The sequence below is a fragment of the Gambusia affinis genome, linkage group LG09 (genome assembly GCF_019740435.1).
Source record: "Gambusia affinis linkage group LG09, SWU_Gaff_1.0, whole genome shotgun sequence".
Classification (NCBI taxonomy): Eukaryota; Metazoa; Chordata; class Actinopteri; order Cyprinodontiformes; family Poeciliidae; genus Gambusia; species Gambusia affinis.
Genome location: NC_057876.1, coordinates 28,052,928 through 28,066,110, shown reverse-complemented (window position 1 = coordinate 28,066,110; position 13,183 = coordinate 28,052,928). Strand labels below are relative to the sequence as shown.

The 13,183-nt window shown below is 37.4% G+C and overlaps 1 protein-coding gene across 1 annotated transcript; it reads right to left on the bottom strand.

Annotated features, from left to right (window-relative positions):
- Positions 1 to 511: 511 nt before the first annotated feature.
- On the bottom strand, positions 512 to 12,824 carry neil3 (nei-like DNA glycosylase 3). The gene is made up of 10 exons (XM_044127071.1): positions 12,559 to 12,824; positions 11,525 to 11,634; positions 8,622 to 8,756; positions 8,019 to 8,232; positions 7,243 to 7,317; positions 6,988 to 7,154; positions 3,890 to 4,053; positions 1,287 to 1,701; positions 800 to 974; positions 512 to 694 (listed from the first exon to the last, which is right to left on the bottom strand). Exons 1-10 carry the CDS (start codon positions 12,661 to 12,663, stop codon positions 512 to 514), a joined length of 1,743 nt encoding a protein of 580 aa, XP_043983006.1. The 5' UTR covers positions 12,664 to 12,824.
- Between the last annotated feature and the right edge of the window lie 359 nt (positions 12,825 to 13,183).

Sequence of the window (13,183 nt, the reverse complement as noted above, 5' to 3'; positions counted from 1 at the left end):
GAATTACTAACAGAGAAGTCACCAACACTCTGCACAAGGAGGGCAACCAACAAAATGTTGCTCCGACAGGATTCAGGTATACTAATGAAATTGAAAGTTTAGTGGAAGGAAAAAGTTTGGTAGCAGAAGGTGTGCAGTCAATAGGGAGAGATTGCATGTAATTCAAGACTTTCAGAAAACATTGACTGACTGAAGTCACATAGATGAATCGATGACATGAGCAAGAACTGAACTGTGTTCAGAACCAGAGACCTCCTTACATCTGAAAGACTGAACTGCTTTCACGGTCTTTCATGTAGAACAAAGTAAGTTTTGCATTTCAGTCTGGAGATGCAAACTTCCTGGAGTCTCTTTTAGGCATTTTCAAAAACTGTAAATAACCAGAAATTTATTGCCTTAAATGTGTGTAACATCTTAGTTTTGCATTTTGATTTCAGTGATAGAATAAAAAAATAGAGATTTTCTATGATTTTTCTAATGTATTGCGATGCACCTGTGAGGCTTTGATGAGTTAGCAGCCAGGGAGGATGGAAAGTCCTGGTCTGTTCTCGGCCCACTGGAAAAAGTCGCATTGTTTACCCTTTTGAAAGCTGCAGGTGTAGAAATTCCTGCCATTGTTTGGACCCAGCTTCAGAACCGTCCTCATTAAACAGCGTTTCCCATGGTGACAAAAAGGAAAGTGCAAATCAGCCCACTGCAACAACGGAGGGGAGGGGAAAGTTGTTTCTTTAGTTTTAAACTTCTATTGTGGACAAGTTGAAAGAAAACCCAACAAAAAGAAGTTAGTTTTCAGTGTCACCTGAAAGAAGTTGCACTTGTTCTCTCTTGGCAGGGAGCAGGAATAAAACTGCCGTCCTTTATTCTCACCCTCCTTGTGGACCACTCTGAGGACGGAGGGACGACGATGGGATGAGCAACAAGGGGGACTGGGAGGAATGGAGGCTGCAGTGTTTGCCGCCTCTGTTCTGCACACACTGACAAGAGAAAAAACAGTCTTATTATTGTGAAATATGTTGCAGATAAAACACAGGAAATGCCTGTCACATCAACACTTATTAGCAAGCGAGGGCCATCTTTTCAGCCACATGTAACAATGTTTGTTGGCAATTATTGTATATGGCCGCTGCAGTGCCATGGCGATACGTTTTTGAATTTTTTTTTTTAACAATGTTGCAAAGAATCTTTTCCATAACTCATCTGCCTAAACTTGCAAACAAAAGGAAAAAAAAAAAACTCATCTTATTATAAAGTTATTCATTATTTGGCCAAGGAAGAGGTTCACTCACCCTGAGTTGGGGCTTCCATTTTGAGCTTTGTTACTGGGAAGGGGGCTGTGATCAATTCTCATTTTCTTGGAAGGGTGATTGTAGGAGGCCAGTGATTCCCCCTTGGAGAGCTCTGCACTTTGCTTCTGCCAGCCACCAGAGGCATAATTGGCGCTTGTTGTCCCTTGGCAGAAGCTGTTTTTATACAAACCTCGTTCTGCCGCCAAGGAATTCAAATGACTGCCGGTTGGGGAGAGCGGGGACTTTACAGGCTTTGGCTTCTCAGTCATGTCGGAGAAAACGAGGGTAGAAGTCCCGAACGCAGACCTCCAGTTGACTTTGAGCTCCTCTCGCGGCTTCCTGAAGGCGTTGCAGGGGTATTTAATTAAATCAGCAGTGAAGGGCGTTGCTTCGGTGCTAATGTCGTCTTTGTGAACTGTGGAGATGGAGCCAGAGTGAGAAACTCAATTTATGTTCAGCAGCTGCAGCTCATTCTGATGCACTGGCTGCTCTCACAAAAATCCAGCTTGTAGTTAGCTTAAAGTGGTTACCATAAAATTTAACAGCAAGCAGCACGACTGCCATGCTCTGCTTTTTAATAAAAGTACCATAATCTGTAGAGATGCAGAAATTGAGCCAAAGATTTGAAAATCTACCTGCTTTTAGTAAACAAACAACAAACTCTGAGTCAAAAAGAACAAACAGAATATTTATCGACTCTGTTCCTCAAAAACCTTCAAAACAGAATTTTTATTTTTATGCATAAAAATGTGTATGTGTTGATGCACACAAAGTAGGATTTTAAAGACTTTGCACAAAAAATGAATTTAATCAGAATCAGTATTACTGCCAGTTTTATGCTGTTAAGCCAAGATAAAATCATACTCCCCAAAAATCCACTGTGTTTGTTTGGGATGGGAAGGAAGGCAGCACTTTTATAAGACTGGTTGGAATATTTACTCTGTATGGTGAGGACTGAAGTTAATAACTGCATACATAAAATAAAAAAATCAGGAGAAAAATGATCTTGATGAACTTTCAACGGCATACTTTGTTGAGCAAAATGAAGCTGCAGCAACATATTTACACCCAACTTTGATAAAAAAATAAATCTCTGAGTGGATGTTGCTGCCACTTTCTGATTCACCTGCTTGATATTATTTTATAAGTAAATAAAACAACAAAATAAATAAATAAAAAATATACAAATAATAAATAATAAATTGTCACCTTTCTTAAAAATTAAAATGTAAAAATTTTACAGAAATGATAGAATTGATTTGTGGACTCCCAGTAATTTGTATTTTTTTACTCAGATTTTTTGGTGAAACTTAACTACAAATTATTTGAAGAAAATCCACCTATTTACAGTTTTTTTTTTACAGCAGTTTAAAATATTTGAAAGAAAGTACAATTTGGGAAACTGAAGTATTGGCTAAAAAACCAGGTAATCCAGGTGAGCCGCTCATTTTTCTTTGGCATTGATTGGCTGAACCCCAAAGAGTGGAGAGAAAGAAAACCTTTGATATTAGCTTCTGTTAAGACGGTTTCTATCGAGTTTTAATGCACATTGAGGAATATTGATGTTTGAACTACTAAATATTCAGTTATTAGTGTTTTTATAGGAAGTCTGTGGCTGTGGTCTCTAACCTCCATGAAAACCGGGGGTCACAATGTTACTGTAATAAATATTGTTCATGTAATGAAATGGGAAATTTAAGCAGTTTTCAAATCTGTTTAAAACCTTGGAGTGCCTTCATACCAATAACCCTCCTGCTCCCAGCGCTCAGTCAGGTTTGTGTGGAGCAAAATATTTATTATATTTAATATTTATTATTATCTTCAAAGATTTTAGAGGATTCCATAAAAAAATGCAACCATTCTCATGTATTATTCTCACTCATGCCTAGTGGAAAATGCAGGGTTTTACATAAACACAAGCTGTTTTAAAGTCTGGCTTCTCATGGTTATTATTTTAAAACAGCTCAGAGCAACATTGTAAAAATCCTGATGATTACAAGTGCAGTTTCTTTTGTTCATCCCTCCTTTAGAAGTGAGAAATTCACTTCATGAGATGGGACCAAAGAGGATTTGTTGTGGCACTGATTGAATAAAAAATCCCTTAAATCCAAAGCTGTAAAAATGAAACTACAGCCCCACATAGAGCAGCTGTGAACTGATGCTATTCAGCCCTTCAATCTGCTGTGATCTTAAAGAAAAAAAGAATTGATGTATTCCAGATCGAGCAGCATGGTCTCAAAGAGTTGAAGCCATTCAGCTGCAGATCGGCTGCTGCCGCGGCGACAGAGCGAGGACACGTCTTTCTGAGCAAAAGTTCAGTGCAGCCGTGAGCGTCTGAAGACAGCCGGAGGAAAATGACCAGCTGACAGACGTGGTCATTATTTGTGGAGCAACATACGGCCGCTCTCATCACAGAGGAGTCCGCCCAGTTGACTCCGATTGCCACTGCCTCTCAAAGCATTGAAGCATTCACGTCAAATTGCATGTTGTTATTCTGCTACACAGCAAAAGAAAACTTGCTCTTATTTTATCGCTTGTTAACAAAGCTATTCTGTCACCCCATTAGATAATGTGACAGTAAAAGACAGAAAATGTTCACTCACCCTCAGGTTTTGGAGTGAGGCAGGCATCACAGGCTCTGGTTCCTGGCTGGTTGATGAGCGTACAGAGTTGACAAGCCCAGTCCTCTTCCTCCTTCTTAGCCACATCATTCCTGGTTCTGTCGTGAAACGCCCAACTGATGAGGCTGTTTCTAACTGGGAGCGCACTGGGAGAGCAACACAGAGCAGCCAAGGTGGTTCTGGTAAGTCTCTGCAGCTGAAATGGACATTTTCCACCACTAAAGACTAACAGAAAAATGTGCGTCATGTTCTTTGCTAAAGGTAGTTGCTATAATGTAAACGGAACATAAAAGATGTTCTTCACAAAATGTTCTCCCTTTGCATCAAAAGGCATTTGTCCATAACCTGTAACATTTTTGTTCAACCTAAAAATGCAAATCAAAGTAGACAGGCTGGCCAAAAATCCACCTGGATTTAACTAAACAAATGGGTACAAATGTATTGATTACTGGATGGGGGATTATCTTTCAGCTGGCAACAAGTTGTTTTTATTTATTTTTATCTGAAATAGGAAAGATTTTAACGGTTTAACAGTTTGACCCGATCATCCAACGGAAGCAATCATTTAAGCGTTTGGCCAGGCAGTGTGCAGCTGTTGACTGATGTGCGTTTGGACAGGAGATGGGGAACTTCTAAGACTTCTAAGAGTTGTTGCATAGAAAAAGTCTGATTTCCAGTATTTGACCAGCTCTGATCAATAATCAGAGTTGAGAAATTGTTCCATTCCAATATCTGTTCAATTAATTTCAAGCTTTCTCCTACAGACTTCATGCATTCAACAATACTTTTGTACTGAGTGGTTTTTATTTAGCATCTGATGCACATTGTCTATTCAAAAATCCCAACCAATCAGACTAAAGATGCCTGGGTAAGTTAAGTTTTAATAAATCAGTGGCTGATCTTGTAAAATATTGGGGCAATACTTTTCATCTCAAATAGACAAACAACTGGATCCAACTTAATGAATTTCAAACAAAAACCAGAGTTTTTTTTGTCCCTTAATCTATGAAAAAAAATCAGATATAACCTGATTTAGTATATCAGGTTAATATTTACCATATGCAAATTGATTAAAGGTAGAAAACATTTTAATCACCCTAAGTCTGACTGTGATTTCAGTATAAAATACAACTTTTTCCTTTTATTATATTTTATAAAGATGTTCTTTTGTCTTCAAAAGAAAAGATTTCATTGAGCTGATGGATATGAAAGATTTAACACAACTGAAACAGCAGCTTTTAAAAGAAATAATGGGAAATCAGAAGGAGAAGCTCATTTCAGTAATGAGTGGGTGATAATGATAATGATCATAATGACTTCTTCATGCAGCCATTTTGCTAGCATTGCTTCCTTTTATGTCAGGGTTGTTTTTTATGAGCTCTGAGTCACAGAAAAAAGATTTTCATAATATTAAAATCCAAGTAAGCTAAAGAAGGATGCAGTAATTAATGTTGCAGTTCAAACATTGGATGCAGATATGAACGAACACAATGTGTTTAAAAAAAAAAAAAGAAGCTTTGAGCATAAATGTTCTCACTCTGACATGAAGCTGTGGTATGTTTGACAAAAAGGCAAATCTTCAGTGCCAACCGTCATGGAGAAGGAAAGAAGCAGCAGCTTTGGAAAACTTCTCACAGATTGCTTTATCAGCTGTGTAATGCATTGTAAGGGCTTTGCATCCTAACCCCTCAAAGCTTTGCTCAAACACAGCCCAGGAGGTGTTGAGCCTGTGCCCTGTCTGGCAAACACAGTCTTATATGCGCATTAATTCTCACCCCATAACACTTCCCACTCCCTGCCAAGCCCATCTGCCTGCAAAGATGGCCTCTGTGAATGTGAGCCTAACATCTAAAGCGTGGCGCTACTTTTGCAAAGTTAGGGTTTGGAACTCAGATCTGGCTCAGCCGACGCTTCCTGCTGGGTGGGTGTTTCATATTCCTGACAAAGACAACAACAAGATGATTTCAGGCTTTTAGGGTTCATTGGACCAGTTTCCAAATGGGAAATCTACGTTTCTGGCATTAAAACAAGATGTCACAAAATATTTCAGGGATAGAATCAGATTTTCTGCGTTCCCCTTTTTTTTTATGAAAACTGCTAAAAAAATAAATAGAAAAAAAAAATCAGCTACTGAGCGCCACAATGAGAGCTCACATCACACTGCATGGAAAACCTCTGCAGTGGCTACCCGTATGTTTTATTGTTTTTCTTAATTCAGTTTATTTATTGTTCAATTTGCTTTTATTCTACCAGTCCAGCAGAGCCCTTAATGCTTTTATTTGGACCTGAAATGAAAAAATAAAAATAAAACACACTTTATTAATTCTGGCCGTCAGCTTTGGAACAGACCTGAGGGCAGCTCAGAGAGGTGATGCTTTTTACAAAAACCAAATAAAAAATTGTTTTAGCCTGGCTTTCACTTGAATTTCAGAAATTTGGTTTTATTTTATTTATCACAATTTTAACACATCTTCATCAGCTTGTGTTGCATATTTTATTTTGTCTTGGTGTAATCAGTAATATTCATTGTTTTAATTTAGTTTTTACCACTACTTTGAATTTCACCATAACTGAAGCATAATTTTATTTCTAAGTATTTTTTTTTATCTTTAAGCATTTTACATTGCTCATATATTCTTAGATCTTCTTTAAATTTCATTTTTATGTAGTTATCTAATTATTAGTATTTTATCTACTTACTGTAGCATTTTAAGAATGAATTTTAGTTGTTTGTATGATTGATTCTTTCTGTTACATTTGATTATACTTATCAATCACTAGAAGACATTGATTAATTAATTGATCAATGCAGAGGAAAAGGCACATGTGACTTTTTCTTACAGTCCAGCTTTTAAATTTTGATTTCTTTGCTGATGCCTTTTTATTAAGAAAAAGAAAAAACTTTTTAAAGAAAAAACTTTTTAGACAAAAAGATCACCCAACTGTGTCACTGCGCAGAAACAGTGAGGTAATTCAACGGAGTAACAACCAACACCCCAAACCTTCCAACAAGAAGCTTTTACAGGAATGCAAAACAATAGTTTCTCCGTCAAAGTGTCAAAAGTCTACAAGGACGGTACCTGACGTCCACCCCGGTGGGATCTCCCTTCTGACAGCGCTCACAGAAGTACGTCATCCTGCCGTTGTCTCCGAGACGACAGACTGTAATGACATGGGAGCACTGGCCACAATGGGGACGCTTGTAGACTTTGTAATGTTTGTAGAGAGGAGAGCCAGATTTGCGACACTGAAAAAAAAAAAAGATTGTCGAAGGTAAAAAAAAAAAAATTACAAGTAGCTCTTAATAACCACATATTATTTACAAAATGACCAACCTTGTAAAACAAAAGAGTAAAATCACGAGTCATCTTCACTAAATGGTGGATTTGCACGTTTGTCAACTGTTGAACCTAGAAATGAAGGTTTTCATGAAACAACAAAGAGTCAGAGTCAGCAAGGCCACACAAACACATAAATCATACAGAAAACAAAATAGATATGGATAAAGGCAGAGGTCAATGATTCAAAAGATGAAAACTGCATGTTTTCATGGGGATTGCAGCAACTTTGCATAAGAGAGAAAAATATATTTTTTTGCTCTTTTAGGGACTTGGAGGCTCGATAATGGAGGGGAAGCTTATAAACATTAGGCAGCCCCAGGAGAAGACGGGGCTAAAAGTCCGAGATTAATGTTTTGGTCCAGCGTGCCGATACACTCTGAGGAGGCCAGACAGCCTTGTACAACAAATCCTCAAGTAATAGTTGAATATTAGAAGCATCTAATTAGTAACAGATAGGTCAATAAAGTTCTCAATGTGATCCTCATCAAAATAACTACTTTATTAATGTTTATTTAATAACTCTATGCAGCTAACCGGAGGGAGAATCCTCTTGGGTCTGTATGCAGTCATATGCATTCAACGTGCACAAAAATATAGAATATATGTGCCGCAGTGCGCTTGTTTGTCTTATCCCCTTTTCACCTTCCTCATTTCCATGCAGCGCTCAGAAATACATGAGCTTCCGCTATTCTTCCCTGTGAGTGTTGTCTTGCATTTTTACCCTCATTTTTTATTCCTCTGCTGAACACAATCCATCATCTCTTCTATACCTTCACGGCTGGGTGGAGGCCCGAGTCAAACAGAGCTTCGTTTTTAATGATGTTGCCGACTCCCGGCATGACGGCTTGGTCTAGGAGAACGTCGCAGAGCATCCTGCTACCCTGGCTCCTCACCGCCTCCTCGGAGCGGGTGCAGCTGAACCTGGAGGAGCAAACATCCAGACTCTCCATGGCCCTGACCTTCTGCTCGCAATCCTCCGTCAACCTGCAGGAAATACAGTTCCCCAGCACCGGGAGGATTTAGAAAATACATGGCTGCTGTTTTCACTCCAGGTCAACCGGAGATCTAGAGAGGTTATACTTTTCTAAATTGTTTGTTGTTTATTATTGTTGAGGTTGTTTATTATTAGCCAGAAGAGCATAGGTGAAATTCTCAGACAGTACAAATGATTGTCTGTCTTGCTTCTGAGCATAACACATGAAAGACTATGATCATTACAAATGCCGAGCAAAGAAAGCAGCATTTTTCATTCAACAATAGCCGCTGTCTTCAAAAGCAGCCTAATGTAGGACATCCTCACTAAATCAGACGCATACCCCAAGGTGAACTCCTGTCACCTCAATCTATCTTGCCTCCACTGTTGTCCCCATTACCTTATTTCCACTGCGCTGTCATAAAAGGCCACAGTGTCGTCACTAAGGCGTATTTCCAGCGCGGCTGCTGAGCCCGCTCCAACCCTCTTCTGAGCCGGATTTATACGGATCGAGCCATTCATGCCAAAGTGGATTCTAGATGTTGAGAGAGAGAAAAATGGAAAATGGTTTTAAGTTTTGAATATCTGATTTTAATTAGAGTTTGACAAAATAAAGAAATATGGTTCTGAAGACTGAGTTGGGGCTGCATGTGAAAAATAAGGAATTTTACCGCTGAAACTTGTGATAACGATGTTGACACCATCAAATACTTTCTTTCTTTACCATTACACAAACCACTCTGTAAGATTTGAATATACATTAGGTGTGGATTATGGATGGAAAGATGGATGGATGGAAATTAAATTTCTGTAGTTTTACAGATTTCTTCATACTGGTGGTGTCCGGATTTCAAGCTGATTCATTATCAATCTGAATAACTGGCCAAAAAGATTTTTCACAAATAAATAAAACATGAATAAAACTAAAAAAATCAGCAATTACTAAAACAACACTACGACTGAACATGCTCTTACTAATATTGCTGCCAAACAAACACTGAGAGGATAATATATATTTGAATTAAAGACCTTCTAACTATCTACAGAGAAAATGTTTCTTTCAAAAATAAGTTCTACTACCACAGCAAACATTTCACATTTTGCCTCCATAAAAGATGCTATTTACAAGTTTAACCTTTGAAGAACTTATACAAGGTTACTGTATTAAACCTTGTAATGAAAATACAAGTTGAATTACAAGCAGGGGAAAAGAAACCTGTGAAAGCTTTGGAGTCATTGGTATTTCTGCACAAATTACTTAGTTTGTAAAAAACACAGAATATGAGGGGAAAAAAAAACTTTTATAAATTGTTTTTGAACATTGAGTAAGATGCAGACTGTGAAGCCTGAAAACCTGGGAGTTTTTGACTTTTCCCAGATGCACCTTAGGAGTGAGGTCTTCCAGTAAAGGACATCAAATTGAACGAATTGCTCCCTAAAAATATATAAAAGGGAAGATTGGTTGACGTGAGCAAAGCCTCAATTACAGCAACTTTCAGTAGACCTGAAAGCACCTTATTCTCCACATGCTGGATGTTACAAAAAGCTAGAAAAGCTTTTCTAAAGAGCTAGGGTGTCATCGTTCCACAATGAGGAAAAAAAGGTTCAAATGGAGGAAATTCAGCACTTTTGCTGCTGCTGCTGTGAGTGGGTATTCTTCTAAAATCATAGCAATAACCAGACATAAAATCCTGGAAAAAGGGAGGAAATGCTCAAAGGTAATGGAACAAAAGCTGCTTCATTCTGCTACTACTGCTAACACTATCTCACACAATCATCTGGACATGCGTATCCTTGCAGGTTTGTGGAGGGGAGTGGAACAAAAACCTTTTACAGTGGACCCCCGACTAGTCACGGTTCAGTATTCACACATTTTCATTTGGAAATTATTGTGAGAAAATCCTGCTATTCAGAGAATTTTTTATAGAGCATATCTAAATATTTGACAGATAATCCAGCTTAGAAAGCTGGAATACCTCAACAATGCTACATGACACACTATTAGCTAGCCGCACATTTGCAAAGCAGCCAGTCCAGGAGTTGTATACCCAAGAACAGAAATAAGAACGTTGATGTTGGCTTCTGTGGTCATGCTGGTTTCCATTTTGTGCACTGATACATTTTAAAGAGGAGTGTTATGCAAAATTTTATTTAGAGTTTTCTTGTGCTATACAATTGTACTATGTGCCTGGAAAATACATTACACACCCCTTCTAAGGTAAATTTGGTGTTTGAACTGTTAAAAAAGTGTGTTAAGTGGAGATCTAGAGTGTTGATGAATGTTAGCTATTTGTAAGTGGCTGTGGTCCCAAACTCCCACAAAAACAGGCATTCCCACCATATTAGAAAACCAAAAGTAGAAATACTCAGTTTTTTATTTGAAACAACAACAAAAAAAAGCCACAAAGAGAACACATTAAAAAATTGGACCAAGCCCTTCTTGGACTATGCTGAAGAACACGTGTCTACCATCCTGTCTCGAGCATTTATGAATGTTTAGATGTGTACTGTACAATGATGGAAGTATGTATGCCCCCCATCTTATATTTCTTTTTATCTCTGGACTGCACTGCTGAGCTTTTGTTTTGTTTTGTTGTTGTTGTTATTAAACAAAAAAAAATCAATAAACATATCTACAAAAAAAATAAATAAAATTGGACCAAAAAAAAGTCAGTACCAAAGTCTACAATTTGATACCAAGTGGAGGATCAGGCAATGATCCAAAACCCAGCAGACCATCTGACAAGTAAAAAGCACATCCACCTTGAAAGGTCACAACCTTCATGTAATCATAATGGTGTGGCATGACCTGAAAACATCTGTTCATGTTAAACTCATACAGAGGGTGTCAACAGTGTGAAGGGAAGGCCCATGGTCTGAAGGCACAGTATTTTTAGTCATTTATAATAAAATGTCAAAAGAAAAAGAAAACAGAAAATATTAAAAAGACCTAAATTTACATTTATTTCTTCATCTTCAATAATTTTGTCTTCCAAGTTATTAAAAAAAAAAACCCTGCTCATCTGTTTTAACATATTTGAACATTTTTTTCCCCAAAAACATCTACCAGAATAAATGAACATAATTTTAGAGCTCCAGACTTTGACTAAGTTGTTCTAACAGACGAATAAGTTTGGTATATTTATGAATTATCACAATTATGCTCTATTTTGTGTTGGTCTGTCACATAAACCTCTAATAAAATACATTGAAAGTTGTAGTTGATTTGCACTGCGTTAAATGTGAAAAGGTTCCAGGGTATAAATATGTTCCCACTGCAGAGACGTGTTGAGTTTACTTTACCTCAAGGCTCTTAAGCCAAAGTACATGAAGAGCTCCTTCCCAAGAGTTTCCACACCGGTGTACTGACATCCAGAGAAACTGTGGAAGACATTCGTCTCTGTGCCGTTTTTCTAAAAAGATACAGCAGCTTGATTAACATTAAACACTGATACTGAGTGACAGACTGCATTTTTCATAACCTTTCATTGTCAAGCCCTCAAAAAAAAACAAAAAAAACAAAGCAGCTCACACAATAAAACATTTCACATTGAATTTTTAGAAAACCAAATGAATATTTGCTGTACCAAAGTTATCCAATGTTTTACAAAAATGAATGGGGTGTATTTTAGAAAAAATGAAAAGATTTAATTTTATTTTTAGCTGTGGTTTAGGATTTTGCTTATTTTTACTACTACTGGATTAGCTCTTCTGTTTCTATGTAGTGCATCTGCTTTGTTTCCTCAAACCCCAGTCGGTCATGGTAGATATCTGCTCACAGTGAGCCTGGTTCTGGTTCTGCTGGAGATTTCTTCCTGCTACCGGGGAGTTTTCCTCTCCATTGTCGCTACATGCTCACCCGGAGGAGCGAATGCTGAACTATCTAAGGAAATCTTTTGGGTTTCCTTAGATAGAAAACATTTTTCACAAATTTGAGTACTTAACCTCACTATGTTATTTGATCATTTGGAATTAATGTACGACTGGACAAAATTGACTTTTTAATAATTTTTTTTTTATGCATACTGATCTTAATTAACATTGTAGTTAGCTGGACAGTGTTATTGGACAATCCAAGACTAAAATAAGTCAAATCTTTCCCAAATGTGATTAATAGAAAATTCCCTCAGCAAAAGTACTCTCTATAAATTACTGTCAGAACAGTCTGTGGCTGAAATTGTTATAAATTGAGAAATTCTCTGCAACATTTATTTTTCTTTAAAACTTCCACGTTACTACCAGAAATAAATATAGCTTCTATGTGCCATGCATTTTCAATTTAGCCAGATAAATGAGGTTACAGGGTGAAGCAATGTAGAAACAGGCCGTTAACTTACAGCTGACGCAGTCAAAGTGCCCCTCACTTCCTTCACTTTCTGACCCGTTCGGACTTTCGAGCGGATCTTCTCTCCGTTTAACGTGCAGCCTGGACCTTCCACCATCCTGCTGAACACAACCCGGAATCAGTCGAACCAATTCAGAACCAGCCAAAGTTCAAATACCCACTAAAAATTCAGATAAGCAGCTCCTAAGCGTTTGTTGACGTTTATTTTCCCGCCATACGATTCACAAGCGCGCATGCGTAGTGTGGTTCATAGTACTCCTGATGGAAATATTAAAGGTACAGTAACCGATTTGCTTGTTAATCACCTTTTCCTCCGTAAATACTTATTTTATGTTAATAATACATATTTTATAATTACACATCTACAAAAAATAAAATAATGGCGAACAACTAAAATAATAAGGACAGTTTCATTCTGTATCGTTTATTCGTGGTTTTATCATACTAAGTATTTCTCTAACAGATTACTTTTATTTTTACTTATTTGTGACGTTTAAATGTTCCAGATGGTCGAATAAATGTTAATGTAGGACAAAGTTAACCCGAGTAAACTGAAAATGTGGTTCTAAGATAATGATTCCATTTATTAAGATATATATTTATATTTTTTTAATCAT